Here is a 20,810-nt window from a genome sequence, read left to right as displayed (position 1 = left end):
TTCAAGATTGCAATCGACAACTCTGTTATTATGTCTGGGGTTTTACTCTACCATCCACCAGGCTCAAATAATCATTTTGGCCAGGAGCTAGCCTATGGAATTGCACCAATTTCGATCAATTGTTCTAACTTTATTGTATTGGGGGATGTAAATATATGTATGTTGTCATGTCCTGCTCCTAGGTTGCTCAATGTATACAATAATGTATGGCTATTCTACGACTCTCTGAAAAGATCAGTCAAGCAATAAATACCACAGGTCATATTCTTTCATATATTTGCTCCACAAGAGCTACACAAAACACAACCTTCTATTGTGTTTGGCTGCTCAGATCATCATACCATTTTCTTTTCCCGTGGGTGTGTTAGATGCACATTAATTTGCCAGACTTTGAATCAGCGCTCAAGTACTTGCTGCTACTGGGGAACATTTCTAAAGATAAACTGTCTACCACACAGAGGAGCTAGCTAAGGCCAATCGAAGCTGTAAGAAAGTCGAGAGAGCCTGGCAATTAATGTATAGCCCGGAAGGCAAAGTTGCCTCCCAGCCAGCATTAAAACTATATAAAAAGAAAAATAATCACTTTTTTAGAGGATATTTTACTTAGAAAATTGATGCTGCTAAACACTCCACACAGGAAGTCTTCACAGTTGTCAACAAGCATTTGCAATGCAATAGGTCTTGTATTTACGCAAGACTATTGCATTACAAATAGTAGGGATCACGGACAACAGGAGGGAGGGCGGGCAGTGGGTTGAAGGCAATGACAACAGAGGGAGGGTGGGTGGGGGGGAGAAGGCACGGCCAATGGGAGGGCCGGCAGTGGTGTTTGGGAGGGAGAAAGCACGGACAACGGGAGGGAGGGATGGAGTAAAGAAGGCACCAAAGCATGTCGTGCCAGTGTAGGAGAACCTCATTAAAGAAAATAGTGCTCACAGTCTAAATAACACGTACTGTGTAACAACTGAAGAAAAGAGGCCAGTCACCATGGGAGGTGACAAATGAAGAGGAGGCAGTATTAAGGAAGGACTAACAAGCCTATTGACGAATCAGAAGCCAGCATTTAGGACAGATAATGACACAAGCCAATGGCAAATATGGGTGGAGAGTGGGCGGGGCTTCTATTTCCTACTCATCTACAATAAGTCTCGCAGTGCAGCGCATGCGCGCTGGCTCTAGGCTCGACCTAAAAATGTGCAATCTTCACTTAGCTACCTCCATTACAGATTCTCAATAGCTCTGTGATAATCTTTCTTTATACTTTGGAAAAAGGATACTAAACTAGCTAATCGCTTTTCTATTTCCGATGTTTTAAATTATTTATCTCAACCTGAATTGCTTAAACTTATTGAAGCCATAAATGCAGTTCTGTTTTTCTTCCGCTGAAACAATTGGACTTTTTTTGCACAAAACAAATCTGGTTCCCTATTTGATCCATGCCTCCCCCCCCATTCTTCATTTACTAGTACCTGACGTACTCCTGTCCTTTCTAACCCATGCAATGCATCTCTGTTCTTGACTGTACTGCATTAATTTGAAGCAGGCACTTCTAATTCCGTTCTTGAAAAAGCCCTATGCTGATCAAACGGTAATGAGCAGCTGCCTAGTATGGAGTTCACCTTATTATCAGCTACTGAGTCTCTATGTGAAACACTAGATATAGGATTTCATTGAACTGCATCTGAGTGCTACCTTTGACTGTGCATCTCATTATATGCTTTTAAAACAACTTGCACTGGTTGGTATTCTAGAGAAAGCTCTTGAATGGCTAACTTCATTTGTGATGTTCAGGACCCAAGCTCTTCAGCTCTCCTGTTACTGTTCAATTTCTCAACCTCTCGCAGGTGGTATTCCGTAGGGGACATCGTTGAGCCTTACATTATTTGATGTATGTGGCCCATCTGGCAAAGCTTATTCATTCTTTTGGATTTGAACTTGTATTGTATGCGTACAATACCCAGATTACTATTCTTTTTAATGAGGGCACTAAATTGAGACAAAACTGAGGTATCAATGTTTGGTAGTTCGGTCTACCTTTGGTCCTTTAGATGGCGTCCGACTGTACTATCACACCTACCAACTCCTGTGGATTTGGTAAATAATCTTGGGGTGATTGTTGACAGCAAGCTATCTGTCTGGTTCCAAGTCATTAAAGTTATTTCAACCTTTTTCTACTGTTTACGCCTGCAGCATAAGATCCTGCCCTCCCCACCTTTGAGTCAATTTAAGAATGTTGTCCAGGCAGTGATTATGTCTGGATTGGGATACTGTACTTATCTTTATGTAGGGCTTCCTGTTACTCTTACAGACAGACTGCAATTGATTCAAAACAATGCCCCCGGACCTCTGTTAGGTTTACCCGTGCAAATTTATATTTCATTACATCTACACTGTCTACATTGACTTCCAGGTGACAGAAGAGTGGTCTTCAAGGCACGCTGCATTTGCCACAAGTCCTCCTCTGAGATGGGTCAATGGACCACAAACTCTTGCTCAAGGCTACTGTCCAGCATGGACTCTTTCTCATCTTCTGATTCTCTATTGTTGGTTCCTAGAATCAGAAAAGCTCAGAGTGGCGGCAGGTCTTTTTGCTTCGATTCTAGTAAACTCTGGAATGAGCTTCCTCTTAATTTTGGAGCAGAACCTAATTATAGGGCCTTCAGGAATAAAATCAAAATGTGGTTGGTTGATTAAACTGATATTCAGGCATTATTTTGCAGTTAATGCCGGGACAAACAAGAGGCTAATTGCTGCATCCTAGAAATTCGATTCACATATAAATTCGGTGCATTTGAAGAACAAGCATTGGCAAAACCAATAGCTGAGCCTTGCAAACTAGTGTAATGGTTAATATTTATTTTACTTATTGCATTCATTCATCACATATATACAAATAATAAACCATGCTGCCTCCAAAGTGTGGCTGTCACATGCTTGCAATAAAATACTGCCATTTAAAACAAATCTCTGATTCAGTTTTATTAGCATTTGTTTTAAATTGCAAGTCTTTTAATTTACTATTATTATTATTTGTGAAGAGAAAAAGGATAAATCACCACATAACCAAGGATTCATCTCAGGAAGCTACAATATAAGAATGCCACTTAAAGTCTTTAAAACAAAAAGTTTAAAGAATACCTGGTATTTATGAAAATAAAGTAAATAGCACTCTTTTAATCACCTGTGCCACTGAAAAGAAAGAAACTATTTTAGGTAGATGTGAACAGGCTCGGTGCAGCCAGTTGAAATGTAGCAAGTAAATGGAAAAAGTAGGCTGGCCTACTAATTTATGCTGTATGCCGTGATGGGCTAAATCAAAATGTGAATGTCAGTTTACCAGAACAATGGATGAAGCCTGCTGACCAAATTTCCCTCTAAACATATATGTTATGTATTTTGTTGAAAGAAAATAGTCTAGTGAAATGATTAAAGTTGTCTCAAAGGACAGACCTAATAAATGAGTTAATGGTAGAATGCAGTGGAGCCAGATAGTAGGCAGGATGTCTTCACAAAAAGAGCGGGGCGTAGGCTGAACGAGAGTGGACAAATGCAGAGATGAGGATCTAAGAAATGAAGCAAGTCAAGAATGAGAGAATCTGTCCCAACATTAAAAGAGCAAAAGACACAAAATTGATGGACGGAATGCAGAACAAATCTAAACATTTAACCCCAGTCAAGAGATCTGGGTTAAATCCATCATTCTTTTGCTCACCATGTCACCCCGTTTTAGACCCAGATCTCTTGACTGGGGTGAATGTTTGATTTGCTCTGCACTCCATCCATCATCTGTGTGTCTTTTGCTTTCTCACCCTAAGTGCGCCGGATATGCCAAGACATGGGTCCCAGGCTCACTGTGGCACTGGATTCAAGCTAGCCTGTCTGATGAGGGGTGATACCCCAAAACCAGTCCCAGGATGCTTATTTCCAGTCCAGTGTGGACCTGGCTTAGCAGTTCGGGGTGGACTGTTCCCATGAGGCTCAGTGTCAAGACAGATTTGCATATGGCTCGGTTTAAACTGGGGTGGCATGGTGAGCAAAAGAACAAAGGATTTAACCCAGATCTATTGACTGGGGGCGAATGTTTGATTTCCTCTGCATACCGTCCATCATCTGTGTGTCTTTAGAATTAAAAGAGGACTGTGTTTTTGCGGCAGAGGCTTATTACTCTGCTTGTAGATTCCAATTTGGAATATATGTTTTATGATGTGTTTTATTGAATGTTCTTTAAAGGGCTGCATGATTGGGCAACAATAAAAGGTGTATGCATAATGATAGCCTCCGATGTTTCAATAAAATCTGTGTCCAATGTTTACCTTTCTGTTGGCCTACCCCTTCTCAGAACATCTATAACCAGGGCCGGACTGGGAACTGAAGCCAGCCCTGGCAGCCGGGATGGCTGCCTGGCCCCTGGGGAAGCACTGCCTGCCCCGGAGGCTGGAAGGATTGTTTGCTGCTTTTGTTAATGGGAGTCAATATTGCAGCAATGCTGCAAAACCAGACCCCAGTAACAAAATCGGCCCCACCCTCCCGGGAAAACACCTGATGCCCGCTAAAGCCAGTCCAGCCCTGTCTATAACCGTAGCCCCCTGACCTCTAGCCCTGAGGTAACTTCCTTGCACTGTTTCCTGGCAATACTGCCACATGAACCCTTTCCTAACCACACAGGAGAGAGATTCACAAGGCATTGGCACCAGTGGGATCTCCAGTGTTGCATGCAGTCAGATGAGCTATGTAGACATTGACTGACTTTCATTTCTTGACTCATAATATTTCCAACCATACTGCTGGTCTCAATACAGTAAGTGAATTTGAATTTGAATTTATAGTGCGCAACAGCTACCCAAAAGGGTTTCCCGGCGCAAAAGCAGGTCCGAGACGTAGATGAAAATATGTCGGCAGGTTAGTTGTCAGAAAGCCACGTCTTCAGGGATTTGCGGAATTGAACATAGTCAGTTTCGTTGTGTAGTGCTGTAGGCAGAGTATTCCACAATGAGGGGCCCAGATAAGAAAATGATCTTCCGTCTGTCCGGGAAAGTTTGATTTAGGGTACGATGAATTTCCCTTGCGTGGAGGAGCGGTGGTTTCGAGAGGGGACGTAGGGACAGACCATGGATTGAAGATATTTCGGGGTATTTCCTGTTTTGATTTTATGCATAAAGCTGAGGGCTTTGAACTTGACCCGGTTCTCCACCCTGAGCCAGTGCAAGTTTCGTAAATAAGCAGAAATGGAGGTGGCTCTTGGGACCCTGCACAGGAGCCTGGCTGCAGAATTTTGTACCATCTGCAGCCTTCGGGTTACGGCTTTGTTTGAGCCCAAATAGAGGACATTTCCGTAGTCCAGCCTTGACGTGATCAAGGCATTGAGCACGGTTTTCTGAGTGGACTCTGGAAGCATCCAACAGATTTTTTTTAACCATTTAAGAATGGCAAAACACGTAGCCGTCACTTTCACCGCTTGAGAATGCATGTTAAGCGAATCATCAATAGTGATACCCAGATTTTGCGCTTGGGGAAGGTGTAGGGAGAGCACTCTTTTCAATGGATAAATGAAATGATAAAAGCTTATGAACTGATTTGTATTGGAGAGTAGTATGCCTGGGCCACTCATGTTTCCCTTGCTTTTGCAGCTCTGTTTTTAAAGGCTCTGCAGTGTGTGTTTATCACATGTCTGACATCCAGACTGTCTTCAACGGACCTTTTGCACACAAGGAGGGTCCGAACCACCAGATGATTCCATACCAGGGCAGAATCCCCTACCCGAGACCCGGCACGGTAAGTTACAGAGCATGTGGGCTTTTCAGGTGTTGATGATACGGTATGTAGGAATAATAATGCATTAACAACACTTATTTAACCACAACTCTCATATCAGAGTGGAACATTTCAGTTGCTCATTCAGTATTTACAGTAGCCCATGATGAGAACTAGAGCTCTACCTGTGGAGGTAGAAAAAGCAAAACAAGGTCTTGGCGGTAACAAAACCGAACTATGGTGGTGGTAAGGAGCTTTGCAAGAGAGAACATACTGCAAATGGTTCCACGGAGGGGACAATGATAGAAATAAGGTTGGGTATTCAGGAGGATAAAAGATGAAAAGGCAGGCGTAAGGGGCATTGAGAATGCATGTGAGAGCTTTATTTGTAAAGAAGTAATGATTAACAAAAGCCAGTAGAGATAAGGCTGTCAGAAGGCTCCATGTTACTAAAGTCATAATTCTCCAGTCCTGACCATTTTTGTAACAGCCTCATGCATTGTGGTGGATGTACACTTCATGCTCGTGCCTGACACCAGTTACACTAATTTAGCAGATTAAAGTAGTTAGGTCAAACATCCAGGACTAGACTGTTACTTCCTCGGTGTTGCGGATTCATCGTGGACCTTTAAATGGAGGCCTGGGGTAAGTTTAGTGTCAGGTGGTTTAGAAATTAATATCTGTTTGTGAGGGAACTGGAGGATAATGAGGCAGTGGGCGCTTAGAAGTACCGCATTACGGTCTAGTAGGAGTGTTTCTTGAGAGCTGTGGGCAGATTTCAGAGTTAGTCATTTCGACACTGGCATTAAAGGGTAGCAGTTACGCAGGATATTAATATTATTCTCCATTTAAAAAAACTGTAGTGAAACAGATTTTTGACATATTTGAAGCTCTTTACAAGAACACAAGCAATAATATTCCTTCTGTTTCCCAAGCTGGCCTTTTTATAACAAACAGACGTTTAGCAATGATTAAAGAAAATAGGACGTTTCTGGCTTTGATGTCTAGTTTTATATTGAAGTTACAGCTTTTCACGAAAACAGGAAATGACTCTTGATTGTTGGCTAATTATTTGGCTACTGTACCGGAAGTACGCTACGTGTATTATCTCTTATGTCTGGCATGGCACCGCTCTGGCCTCGTTAGTCAAAGAACACAGCTGTCCGTTCTGGTCATGTCCCGGTAATTTCCGTGCCTTTGGAACAAGAGTGACTTTGTTCTGCTGTTGAACGAACTGAAAAAATGGAATGGGCACAATGGGACATGATTATTAACGACCCGGCATATTTTCAGAACCTTTTTGTAAAACTTAACAGCCAGCTTAGGGGTGTAAAAATAACTTCGGTACTAATGGGGGATGGCAAATTTATTCTGACGAAATTGATTTTACTAATGTGCGATAGATGCCTCTGCTCGCCACGTATGCACAATTTAAGGGGGTTCTGTCAACTTCTGTGAGTACTGGGTGAGTCACCCTTCACTAGTAGAACCCGATAAGTCTCACTGCTGTCACCTGAGCCAGTCTTCCAATGAGTGGAGCACCGGACTCCCCCTTAGCGACATCAAACCCGATCAAGGATTGCCGGCTGCAGCTGCTTGCTCTTTTGTTCCCCTTGGAGCCACCTGTGCTTGTTGTGTTTTGAACATTGCAGGGCCTGCCCTGCTGAGAATGCACTGTAAGAGGTTTGCAGTCTGCAGTTATCTCCCGTTGGCCCTCCCTTAAACCCTCAGTAGTAAATAGGAGGCTGTTGAGGGGTGCGGGGGTGGGGGGGCGGGATTGAAAGGTGAATGTGGCTTTTATTTCCATTCTGTGCTCCTTTTCTAACAACAAGCTCATGTTATTGCTGAAAGGTTGGAGGAGGGACACTGGGTGGAAATTGTTGGTCACTCTTCCACATCACCCGCTCATGGCATGGGGAGGAAAAGCAAAAGCAAGCTCCGGGAGACCCTGGTACCAGGTGAAGACTAGCAAATGACTGGAGGGCACACATCTGCCTTACCCAGCTGGACCTGGTATCAGCTGCCCTCAAGTGAGAGGGTCACCAGCATTCAGTGCTTCTCTATCACTTGCCCAGTGGTGCCTGCACACCTCAGCCGCCCTAAATCCACCCGCATCTAAGATGATGAGAGGTGGAGATTCCAAACTCGTCTCTGCCTCACTTAACACCAACACCTGCAGATCCCTTCACTGTGTGCACACTCCAACCATCCTGTCCCTCCATTCTGCAGCGCGTACGCAGATCTTAGAAGTGGGATATCAGAAAATATACTGAGGGTCAAGCAGGACTTACCTCGGCTCTGTGCCTACTAGGAAGCATATATGTGGCTATACTTGAACATATGAGGTTGTCTTGTGTTGTGTAAGAAGCTCTACGTTTCCATACATGGCTACACACTCCTATATGAGATTGTATTGAGCATATATGCTATAAATCTGTATAGGATGTTGCAATAAGCATCTGAAGCTTATTTTATGCACTTGAGGCTTTGTCCGGTATTGGACTCTATGCCATCACATGGGAAGCTATATTTCTGAGGCTTTACTCAGGGGCGTAACACAGGCCCCCGCAGCCCCTGCGGTGCGGAGGGCCTGCAAGTTCCAGGGGTCCCCCTCAGCACAGCACTCTGGCTGCAGAGCTCCTGATTGAGCCCGGAGGGGGCCTCCCCACCTGCCTTATAGGGAGGCCCCCTCCAGTTTCGTTACGCCAGTGGCTTTACTAGGCATAACAGGTACACCGACGAATGGCTACAGCGATGAATATTGTGCTATATCTTGGTATGTACACCTGCAGATCCGATGTTCTTTGCAAAGAGCCTATCCATGCTGGTATCAATCAATCAATCAATCAATCACTGCATTTGTAAAGCGCGCTACATACCCAAGAGGGTCTCAAGGCGCTGGGGAGGGGGGGGTGCTACTGGTCGAAGAGCCAGGTCTTGAGGAGTCTTTTGAAGGCCAGCAGGTCCTGGGTCTGTCGTAGGGTGGTGGAGAGAGTGTTCCAGGTCTAGGCAGCGAGGTAGGAGAAGGATCTGCCGCCGGCGGTGGTTTTTCGGATGCGAGGGACTGTGGCGAGGGCGAGGTTGGCTGAGCGGAGGCTTCGGGTGGGGGTGTGGAAGCTGAGTCGGTTGTTGAGGTAGGTGGGTCCGGTGTTGTGCAGTGCTTTGTGTGCGTGGATCAGGAGCTTGAAGGTGATCCTTTTGTTGACGGGGAGCCAGTGCAGGCCTCTCAAGTGGAGTGTGATGTAGCTGCGGCGGGGGACGTCGAGGATGAGTCGGGCCGAGGTGTTCTGGATGCGTTGGAGTCGTCTCAGGAGCTTGTTTGTAGTTCCTGAGTAGAGGGCGTTCCCTTAGTCGAGTCTGTTGGTGATGAGGGCCTGGGTAACGGTTTTTCTCGTGTTGAGGGGGATCCATTTGAAGATCCTGCGAAGCATACGGAGGGTGTTGAAGCAGGACGCGGAGACGGCGTTGACTTGCCTGGTCATGGAGAGAGTGGAGTCGAGGATGACCCCCAGGTTGCGTGCGTGGTCCGTGGGTTCCGGGGCTGTGCCTAGTGACGTGGGCCACCAAGAGTCGTCCCAGGCTGATGGGGTGGGTCCGAGAATGAGGACCTCTGTCTTGTCTGAGTTCGGCTTCAGTCTGCTGTCCTTCATCCAGTGGGCTACGGCCTTCATTCCTTTGTGGAGGTTAGCTTTGGCGGTGTGGGGATCTTCGGTGAGGGATATGATCAGCTGTGTGTCGTCGGCATAGGAGATGATGTTGAGGTTGTGTTGTCGTGCGAGGTAGGCGAGGGGGGCCATGTAGATATTGAACAGCGTCGGTCTGAGGGAGGATCCCTGTGGGACGCCGCAGATGATCTCGGTGGTTTTGGAGCGGAAGGGTGGGAGGCGGACGCTCTGGGTTCTGCCGGAGAGGAAGGATGTGGTCCAGGCCAGGGCCTTCTCTTGGATACCGGAATCATGGAGGCGTGCTGATAGGGTGCGGTGGCAGACCGTGTCAAAGGCTGCTGATAGGTCCAGGAGGATGAGGGCGGCTGTTTCTCCTTTGTCCATCAGGGTCCGGATGTCGTCAGTGGCGGCGATGAGGGCGGTCTTGGTGCTGTGGTTGCTGCGAAAACAGGATTGGGAAGGGTCCAGGATGTTGTTAACTTCGAGGTAGCGGGTCAGCTGTTTGTTGACAATCTTCTCGGTCACTTTTTCCGGGAAAGGGAGCAGGGAGATGGGCCAGAAGTTCTTGAGGTCCTTGGGGTCCGCCTTGGGCTTCTTCAGAAGGGCGTTGATCTCGGCGTGCTTCCAGCTTTCTGGGAAGGTTGCTGTCTCGAAGGAACAGTTGATTGTTTTCCGGAGGTGGGGCGCGATGGTTGCGCTGGCTTTGTTGAAGACGTGGTGAGGGCAGGGGTCCGATGGGGATCCGGAGTGGATGGAGTTCATGGTTTTGATGGTGTCTTCGTCGCTGATGCTGGACCAGACGGTCAGGCGACTGGTGCGAGTGGTAGTCGCAGGGGTGGTGAACTCGGTGGTGGGTGCGGGGGGGTCGGAGTTAAAGCTGTCGTGGATGTCGGTTATCTTGCGGTGGAAGAAGGTGGCCAGGGAGTCGCACAGGTCTTGAGATGGCAGGATGTCGTTGGTGTTGGAGCTGGTGTTGGAGAGTTCTTTCACGATGCTGAAGAGCTCTTTGGTGTTGTGTGCGTTGTTGTCTAGGCGGTCCTTAAAGGCGGTCTTCTTGGCGGTCCTGATGAGTTGGTGGTGTCTGCGGGTGGCGCTCTTGAGGGCTGTGTTGTTGTCTGGTGTTCGGCCGTGGAGCCATTTCTTCTCCAGCTTCCGACAGGTGTGCTTGGAGGTCCGGAGGTCCTCGGTGAACCAGGCGGCTTTCTTGTTGGTGTGGTTGGTTGTAGAGGTCTTGAGAGGGGCGAGGGTGTTGGCGCAGTCGTTGATCCACTGTGTGAGGTTGGTTGCGGTGGTGTCTGGGTCGGTGGGGTCGGTGGGTGGTCTCAGGGCGAGGGCGGTAGTCAGTTGGTCCTCGGTGACCTTGCCCCAGCAGCGGCGTGGTAGCTGTTGGGTGCGGTGGTGAGTGGTGGGTTTTCTGAAGGTGAAGTGGACGCATCTGTGGTCGGTCCAGTGTGGTTCGGTGGTGTGGTTGAAGGAGACGTGGGGGCTTGCGGAGAAGATGGGGTCGAGCGTGTGTCCAGCGGCGTGAGTAGGTGTCGTTACGAGCTGTTTGAGTCCGAGGTTGGCGAGGTTGGCGATCAGGGCGGTGGAGTTGGCGTCATTGTTGTTCTCGAGGTGGAAATTCAGGTCCCCGAGGAGGATGTAGTCCGTGGAAGCGAGGGCGTGGGTGCTAAGCGGCGGGGGAAAACCCGGGGAAAAAACGGCGGGAAAAGACGGCGGGAGAGGGACAACAGAGCACAGGGGTACAGAAAGCAAAACACAGGGGCACAGAAAGAAAAAACAAAGTGGCAAAGAAAGCCAAGCGCAGGGGTACAGAATAAAAAAGGGAACGAGCAGTCAGGCGGCAAAAGCGCCAACGGAGGTTCAACCCACAGGGGGCTGCGTGGCGGATGGGGGGAGCGACCTGCCTGGTGACAGGCTCAAAGGTCGCTCTTTACCACCGCTTCGCGGCCTCCATATGAGGGCAGAGGGAAGGAGGAGCAGCTGGGAGGTGGGAGCGGGGCGGCCAATGGGAGTGAAGGGGTCGGGGCCGCAGGGGCTCAGCGGCGGGGGAAAACCCGGGGAAAAAACGGCGGGAAAAGACGGCGGAAGAGGGACAACAGAGCACAGGGGTACAGAAAGCACAACACAGGGGCACAGAATGAAAAAACAAAGTGGCACAGAAAGCAAAGCGCAGGGGTACAGAATAAAAAAGGGAGCGAGCAGTCAGGCGGCAAAAGCGGCAACGGAGGTTCAACCCACAGGGGGCTGCGTGGCGGATGGGGGGAGCGACCTGCCTGGTGACCTGCCAAGCTCGACCTTTGCATATGAGCCTGCACGGACATAAGCGGCTATGGTTACTCAAGTGAGGTTACACTGTTTATTTAGGAATACCTGGTCAAAATTGTACTGGGCATATGAGGTGATAGCTTTAAATACAGGAATGCACATGGAGCATATGAGGCTGCACTATGTAAATGCACCAGTAAAAGCACAGCTTATGAACAGGCACTGGGCCACACCTGGACACACAAGACTTTGCAGTGCTTAAGGTGTAAAATAATAAATGCCAGGTCCCTCATCAGGAGGTCACTGCAGCTTGCACCATGCATTGCCCCGCCAACACTGCCAATGACAGCACCAACACAACTAGTAACCATCACACTCCTACAAGTATGACAGTTCAGAATATTCCATGCCCCCAAAGCTATAAGAATAGGTTAGATGGCAAGTGTTAGTCATTGTTAACGAATGTTGAATTAATAATTACTGTTTTGGTGCTCCTTTTTCAATTTGACGAAACAGAGCCACCACATAGCAGACTGTCATGAGTGCAGGTGTTGACAATTAAGTACTGGTTCTGAGCATCCAAAACCACTGGCTCAAATTAAGCATTGTACCTGCATATGTGTGAGTTCAATGGGCACATGGGATCATAAGAATACATATGAGGCTCCACTAGACATATGCAGGTATAAAGCTGCACGGTGCATATGAGGTTATAAATAGGCCTATAATGGTTGTTTGTTCATAAGCAAATTGTGATTGTCATTGGGCACATTAAGGGCTGCCTATCAATTTGAGGGTTTGCCTGGGTATTTGAAGCTTTACATGAGCATTAGTAGGCTATTCTTAGTTATTTCATGTGTTGCCTGGAAATTTCAGAGCCTGTCTAACAAGGCTAGGGCATAAGGAGATTGTACCTGGGAATATGACGTGTGGTTGTGCCAAAGCATAAGGTGGTTATTTCTTAGCATTTAAGGCGATCACTGTTTATTTGAGGCCATATGTTGGATACATTTGAGGATAATGGTGGTTGTGCCATGGAATATAATGGTGTTGCCTTAAGATTGCAAGAAGCGCCAGGGTATTTTATTTCATGCTGTGTCTGGTGGTTTGATTTGAATGTGTAATTGGGCGCAAGCGACTGTACATCATACATATGTGGCTGATCATACAATGCCCTTGCCTGAGTTTCTGGCATATAATGGCAGCACACCTAGAATTCCATGGCATCAAACTGTTGGTTTTGCAACATACATATCCCCTTGTCCTCTTTAGTAACTTTCTTACATCATTACTTGTATTCGTATTGTACTTATGTGTCCTCAATGATCCCATTTCATCTTAAGTTATGAAAGCAAAAGGACGCATGGCATCCCTTCATGTCATGTTATGAGGCCAAAAGACACTTAACAATCCTTGATGTAATCTGTCTTGAAGGTGATGTGATGTCACGTTCTGTGAAGTCATAAGGAGTGATAGGGCGAATGGGGCCTCTGATATGACTCTTGCGGGTTGGTGAATTCAGAGCGCTACTCAGCACGGTCCTCGCACTATGACACCATCATCCTGGGCATAAACTTACCTCATTAGCATAATCCTCTCCACCTCCTCAACACTTTCTATTTTCAGCACTACTGCCTTCAACTATCCCTATCTTCCTCCTCAATAACACACTCTCATCCCTTCAGCGACTCTTGCTCACCCATCGGTCAATCTTCTCAACCTCATCTCAACGCACTTCTAACCCTTTGAACCACTGTCCTCAGCACCCATCATCTGCATAACTTTCCTGACCCTTCAGCACCATTTATCTACCCATTTAGGCCTTTCGCCTTTGTGCCACCCTCGCACTTCTGTTGCACCGCCTTCTCAATCTGAGGCACCAAGCAGCATTTCAGCCATTTAACGACGTCAGCAGCCCTCAAATTGGTCAAACTCTTTAATTTGAAATGTGCTTTTATAATCTGTTTATAAAATATGTTGTGTGCCTAGGGAAAATTAAAGAAAAGAATAGAATAATAGTTGCTTCAGCTATGATGAATGATAAGAATGAACCATTTTTGAGGATCTGGGAACCGATCAAAAATTCCAATACTTGCTTCAATGTATGCAAATATGCATACGTGTGTACACATGTGGCCTTTCAGTGCATGGAATATATAACTATGTAACAAGTCGTCATCGTCAAGCAATCCAAGTTTCATCCTAAAAAATCTGTTCTTTATATTGAAAATGAACGGTGCATCTGCTTTTTTAGGTCTCGCCTGACCCAGCGCATGCGCTGGTCTGGCGAGACTTATTGAGAGGGCTCCAAAAAGTGCTACCAGGCCAGCCTAGAGCTACAGTGCATGTGCGCGGGGCGCGCGCGCCGCGCTTTACCGCAATTACTTTCACTTTCGGGGCAGCACGGCCGCTTTGATGTTTGATCGTGATCGCTTTCACTTCCGCGGCCGCTTTGCATAGCCAATAGGCCTCGCTTTTGGGACCTTATAAGTATTTAATTATGCAACTGTTGCATGGCTAAACACTTATAAGGTCCCAAAGGCGAGACCTATTGGCTATGCCAATGCTTGTTTTAAAGATGTGACAGTGAATTCCTGTCACCATGCAACATTTCTAAATGCAATTCTAGTCCCTGCAACATATACGTCCTTAAAGAAAGGCAGCCTGGGCTTCCATCAGCGTCCGGGACCTTCTCAGGTGACATGAAGAAGTACAGCCTCACACACTTAGCCATCAGTGAGGCCAGTACAGACGCTGAACAGTGGCCACCGGCCCTTTGGAGGATCGGTTTAATGGACTGCAGAAAAGATAATGTCTTTAAAGCAGGCCGCTGCGAACCGATGTTGAGATAATATTCCACAATGTTGAACTGTGCTCATTGAGTCTGCCAATGATGTCACAGTGTCCCCATGAATAATGTGAGCAGTTTGTGGGCGAAACAAAAAACTGAGGGCATGTTATCAAGGGCAGCCAAAGATGCCACACTATTTTCTCCTCCAGCTGGACAAATTTATTATTTACTTGAGTCCAGCCAAACCGCATTTCACCAAAGTCTTCCAAATGTTTAGTCATTTGAATTCCGCCCTTCAGTTCTATATTTATTAGGGGTGGGCGGAGTTTGCGTAATCGCGTTACGCAAATCTCCGCGAAACGGTAAAAAATCTCCGCGAACACGCAGAAATTCCGCGAACACGCGGAATTGCTTGTTCGCGATACTTTTTTCCTGTTCGCGATCGCTGATTGCGTGCTCGGGGTGAAATATCTCATGAACACGCATATTGAGAACGCGAACAAGTAAAAAATTTCGCAAAGTCGCGGAACGCAGATTTTTGGGCAATTTCGCGTTCTCTGCGGAACGCGAAATTACCCAAATTCCGCAAATTCCGCGAACGGAACGGAATTTACCGCCCAGGCCTAATATTTATATTAATTTTAAGTGTATTTGAGCGAAGGTGGCATCACAAACCATTCAACCGGAAATTATATTTTTGGATAGGATGGGACCAGTCATTCCATATTTGTTCATTTTGAAATTTCTCCCTGCCACGATACACATATATTTTCACCTATATCTTGTATTCTCTAATGGTCCAAAGGAAATATTCAACATCGTAATATCCTGCTGTGAAAATCACCATCCGCTGAGCCATCTATGATCAAATCATAAACTATTTAAGGATTTAATAACGAAAGGAAAACGTTACCACAAGCTTGCACTCAGCAAGGAATATTGGAATGTGGCCATTTTTATTTTGCTTATTTTGAGGATAACCTTTATTTTACATGGTTTGAATTATTATTTGGTGCTGGAAACCACATTTTGGGGTCCAGAGATAAATTATGTTGTCAAGAGTGATCACTCAGAAACATTTGTTTACATATTTGTATGCTAGTGTAGGCTGAACCCGAACACCAGTTGTTATCCCTGCCAGTTCCTAAACAACAGCAGATTGTCTATCATTGGCACATTAATATTTATTATAAAATGAATGCAGTTTTGAATAATAATCCAGATCTCCATTCTCCTGCAGAAACCTTGCAAGAAGTCACGCATTGATAACAGAAAATAAAAGCCCACACAAAATTAGCAAAAAAAGCAAATTTTTAGTAGTAGTGTGCGCCTTCTTTTCACTTAAGTATAAAGTTGTGTTTTTAAGGCAGAAAGAACCACTTTATATGTGGCTTTGTGAGCCACATTCAGGCATGCCTCAAACTTGACTCATAGTCACACTTCTCCGTGATAATAAAACCGCAAACAGTTTGAAACATGGCGGATCATATAGGACGTTGTTACGAGTTGCCTGGAGAAGCCTCCCTTGGGTCATATGTACCCCTCTGGGCAATTACAGGATTCCCCCCCTTACCAAGCCCACAAAAAGTGGACCCAGTAATCCTGGGCCCGGGGCACAGGAGCAGATCCTAACAGAGGAGCGGCTGGGACTGCAGGAAGATGCTGCGCTCCACTGCCAGCAGATGAAAAATGAAACGGTAAAACAATTTTATTATCATTTTGATTTATTAATGCCTGAGCAGCCTGATGAAGCCATGCAGTCTTGGGTGGGGTCAGGCCGGGCCATGGCAGGGAGCGATGGTGTCGGTTGGAGGCAACTCTGACCGACATCATAATGAGGCCCTAAGTATTTAAAGGAGGTGAGCTGCTGAAGAAATTTCTCAAGGGGCATGAGTGCCCTCGTGGAGTCTGTTTTTATGGTACTGTACTAGATCCAGGGGCAGATCTGAAATTAGTGGTAGCTTTCTGCCTTGGGATTCCCATAATCGTTTTTGAGTCCCTCAAAGGTTTTTGCTTGGTTTTCCTCAAAGAAGCCCCAAAGGCAAAATCAGCCCTTCTCTGTCCAAACAATGAAAGCCCATATCACGAGGCCTGGGGTGAATTCTGTGTTATCAAAAACAGGCTTAGAGGGGAGAGAAAGGTGCTGAGCCCCTGTTTGGCAGCCACTGAGTGCTAGACTGTTAACTTGGTTCTAGTGACTGAGAAGGAATACATAAGCCTGCCCCTCATGGTCTTCGCCCAGGTACACGGGACCTCTCCCAGTGGTCTGGCTGTGAAGTTCTGAACACAGATCTCTTGAGTGAGGGGTGAATGTTTGAGTTGTTCTGCAGTCCTTCCATCATTTGTATGTCTTTTGCTTTCTCACAATAAGGGGCATATAATCAAGGAGCTATCGCCGAGTTATTGGCACTTTATCGCAGTCAAAGTCGCGATAAAATTACCGCTTCATTCACAAGCTGGTGCAAACAGCCAATATCACCAGATTTCCGGCAATAGCATCCTCAAAAAACATCGCCACAGATGACCACGGCAACTATCGCTAATGAGATGCAGAGTAGGCGTTCCCGAGCAAAAAGCCACGACAACACCACACCTCAACATTCTCAACGACCAGCCACATCGGCGACAAGACCACAAAACATGCGATAAGGCGTGTTAGCAGCAGGAATCTAACACCTGCTCTGACCTGGTGCAAAGTCGGACGACCACCGGCAACAGAAAAGGGAGCCCAAATCACAGCCACACCTGAAGACCAAAAGACGCCATGGAGCCACTGATCATGCAGCTCGGAGCCCCAACAGGGCCACAACACCCACCGCCACTACACCCAGGACCGCCACTCCCCCGGACCACCACAGAAGCAGCGCGGACAAAGAAAGCAGACCCCCAGGAAATGCACCAGACTCACAGACCTAACACCAGAGGATGTCATTGCCCACTACAGGCTCAAAAGGACAACCATCTTACGCATCCTGACCATTATCGCCCAACAGGCTGATGGCACCAACACAGCAGACAACCAACATCCCACCCCAGACAAAGCTGCTAGCTGTACTGCATATGTTGGCTTCTGGTACCTCCCAACCTACAACCTCCAGAGTCAGAGGAGTCTCACAGCCAGCCACATCCAAGTCCCTCACACCTGTCCTAGATGCCATCATCAGCCTGGTACCCCTGTTCCCATACGTCCACCACAATGCGCAGGAACAGCTGGAGACCAAGCAAGGATTATACGCCATAGCTGGATGCACGCACGTGTTGGGGGCAATCAACAGCACACATGTCCTACTTGTGCCCCCTGGTGACACAGCACACAATTACCTCAACAGAAAGCACATGCCACCCATCAATGTGCAGGCAACATTCGAACACCGTGGAATCGCCACCAACATCGTCGCCAACTACCCAGGCAGTGTGCATGATACCTTCATCTTCCGGCAGTCCTACATCAACCAGTGCTTTCAGGATGGCACCAATGGAAATGCACTGCTCGTTGGTAAGTACCAAATGAACATCCCACACACCTCAACTCCACAACCATGCGACTCACAACTCTGGCAATGCACACGGCACAATATCACATACAACATGCAAAACAACATGCCAACCCACCAGACACAACAGCATAACTTACTGTGGTAACCTGGGCTAGCCATGTACATGAGCCATCAAAGTCATGGCACCTCAGCCACACAATAGCAGAATGTGGGGAGAGGTGGGAACCAGGCATGTGTGAAGGAGGCAAGTGACCCATGAATGGGACAGTACACAATGCCAAGTGTGGCGTAGATGTGATGGACAGATTGCAGTATGCAGAACACACTCATATCCATGTCGACATACACCTCTGGTGTATGGAGTGTAGTGGACAGTGGGCGCAACCATGTCACCCCAGCCAGTGGGGAAGATCGTGGGAATGAAGCCTGTTACGTCCCCCCTGTAAGCGTGAGCAGAGTGGGCTGGCCCGGCGTGCGCCAGGCCAGCGTGGGGGTGTGAATAAAAAGCAAGTAGCCCTGGGCGTGGTTCTCTTCCGGAATGTCCAACGTCTCTGCCAGGGTGGCGCCTCTGAACCCGCCACAAGGCCGATGCCGTCGTCATGAGCGGAGTTGCCTGCGATCCTGTGCACCTGTGTACCAGGGCCGCTGGACCCTGAACCCGTCAGGCCCGCCCCTGTGCAGCCAGGCCACACTGCTCACCTGCCGACACCGGCGTGTGTCAAAGGGGGCCCACCACGTTCCCGCCCAAGCTCCAAGCCCGAGGCCAGCGACCTTGGCAACCCCCTCAGAACATCACGGCCTCCGCGACACAGGCCCGCATTACTCGTTTCTCGTTGACGTACTCTACCTCTGCATCCGGCCTACACTACGGTCAAGTAGGTCACACATTTGGAACTGAGTCTTGATTATGCAATGGCAGAGTACACACTTCATGGATGAGTCATATCTGTGTACTCCCTTCTATGTGGGGCCACCAACTCTGTGCATAGCAGTCCAACGACAGCTGTCTGTGGTCCTTTGCTGACTACTGCCTTCGGCCTACACTTATTCCGAGTAGGTCACACATTTGGAACTGAGTCTTGATTCATGTATGCCAGGGTTCATATCATTGCACGCAGGGAGAGGTGTAAGAGGAAGACGTGGTTCACTCCGGAGGAAAAAAGGATCATCGTAACGGAGGTGATCGAACACTCCGGACAACTGATCTGGTGTCACTAACTCTGTGCATCATGGGCCAACAACATGTGCCTGTGTGCCCCTGATGACCGCTGCCTCGGGCCTACACCGCGGTCCAGTAGTTCACACATTGGGAACTCAGTCTTGATTTATTCACGGCAGATTGTATATCATTGCACTGGCGTCATCGCAGACTGCATCCCCTTTCAGCTCCGGTGCCACTAAGTCTGTCCCTCGACATCCATGGACACTTTCTGGTTGAATGTCGGTGATACAGACTTTGTGGCAAAAATGAGGCTGTAGCATTCCACTACTCTCTTTGCTGTTTACGGCCGGCTTCTGCCCTCTGCATCATGCCCTGGAGGACACCTTCCACTGCCCCCCGCAAGCCTCTGCCACATCCACTTTGGACATCGACGAGGACCTGCTCAGCACTTCATGTGCCCCTATCTGACTGCACCGCAAATCACCGTCCCGTGGCGGTGTGCCTGTGCCGGCCGCAGTGCACTCGGGGCCACTAACTCTGTGCAGCTCAAGTCAGGGACCCTGTCTGCAGAGATATTGGATGGCCTCTGAGACGGTGACCTTGGGTCATCAACGCCATGTGTCTGTGGCCCTGCGCTGTCCGCAGCCTCCAGCCTCAACTGCAGTCCACTAGGGCTCACACATCAATTCGAGTCCTGACCGGCCCAGACGTCACATCACCGCAGTAGGCACACGCCACCACCGCCAGGACCACATCCAGGCAACGACTGCCACAGTCGAAAGTGTCTTACCACCAGACTATCAGAGTTGGTCACACCTGTCGTGGATGCCATAATCTGCCTGATACCCTGCTCAGCACTCCAGGTGTCACTGACTCAGAGCACCACGACTCATGGACCATTTCTGATTGAGTTGTGTGCTGTGGAGAGCTCACACAGCAATGTCACCTCAGGCAGTGTGAGAGACCTGGGACGATGATGAGGAAGATGATGCAGGTGTAACACACACCACTGCAGCTGCATCAGGTATTTTCCAAAGGGACATAATCTTCACATGAGCAAGCTCAGCTCTAGTGCCCTGACATCAGCGCACTGCAACTCACGGACACTTCTGTTTGCATGTTGGATGACCTCTGTACTTGCTCCTGCTACCACCATGATGCTCCGTAGTTGTCTCTGTAATGCTGGTGTTTTCTGTTTCCATTTTCATAGTGTTCACTGTTCAAGTTGTTGCCAGCACCAGCAACTCCGTGCGGGCTGGCTTACACTCACCCCACACACATTCAGCACATGCGTCACTGTACATGTGTCCCTGCCAATAAAGGGTCCGGGCGCATGTGCCCGTAGCCAGTTCCACAAACTATCTCAGTGTGTCCGTTTGGTCATGATGTATGCATGAGGGTCCCTGGGCCTACAACGTTACATTGTGCTGTGTACAGCAGACGCAACCATGTCACCGCTGGCAGCGGGTAAGACCTTGGACATGCAGCTTTGTCGTCACCCGCTCAATACGTGGCGGGAGTGGACTGGGCCGTTGTATGGAGGTCCAGCATGGGGGTGTGAGTGATGATTCCTGGGCTCTGGGCATGGTTCATTGCAGGAAGTATGCATGTGTCTCTGTCGAGGTGTGGGTCTCCTTTGTGGGGTGTAGGTGGTCCCTGGTGGGACTTGAACACCC

At 48.0% G+C, this 20,810-nt stretch overlaps 1 protein-coding gene across 2 annotated transcripts in view; it reads left to right on the top strand.

Moving 5' to 3' along the window:
• The window catches only part of SEMA3C (semaphorin 3C), a 590,590-nt gene that overhangs the window by 412,792 nt on the left and 156,988 nt on the right, over window positions 1-20,810 (top strand). For both annotated transcript variants that reach the window (XM_085652883.1, XM_085652882.1), the window contains one exon: window positions 5,628-5,772. In XM_085652883.1, coding sequence (XP_085509009.1) covers window positions 5,628-5,772 — 145 coding nt within the window. The remainder of the gene's footprint in view (window positions 1-5,627; window positions 5,773-20,810) is intronic.

Source organism: Triturus cristatus, chromosome 4_1 (assembly GCF_964204655.1).
Source record: "Triturus cristatus chromosome 4_1, aTriCri1.1, whole genome shotgun sequence".
In the NCBI taxonomy this organism is placed as follows: Eukaryota; Metazoa; Chordata; class Amphibia; order Caudata; family Salamandridae; genus Triturus; species Triturus cristatus.
The sequence above is the reverse complement of the archived record's forward strand: the minus strand, read 5'-3'. Positions and strand labels throughout refer to the sequence as shown.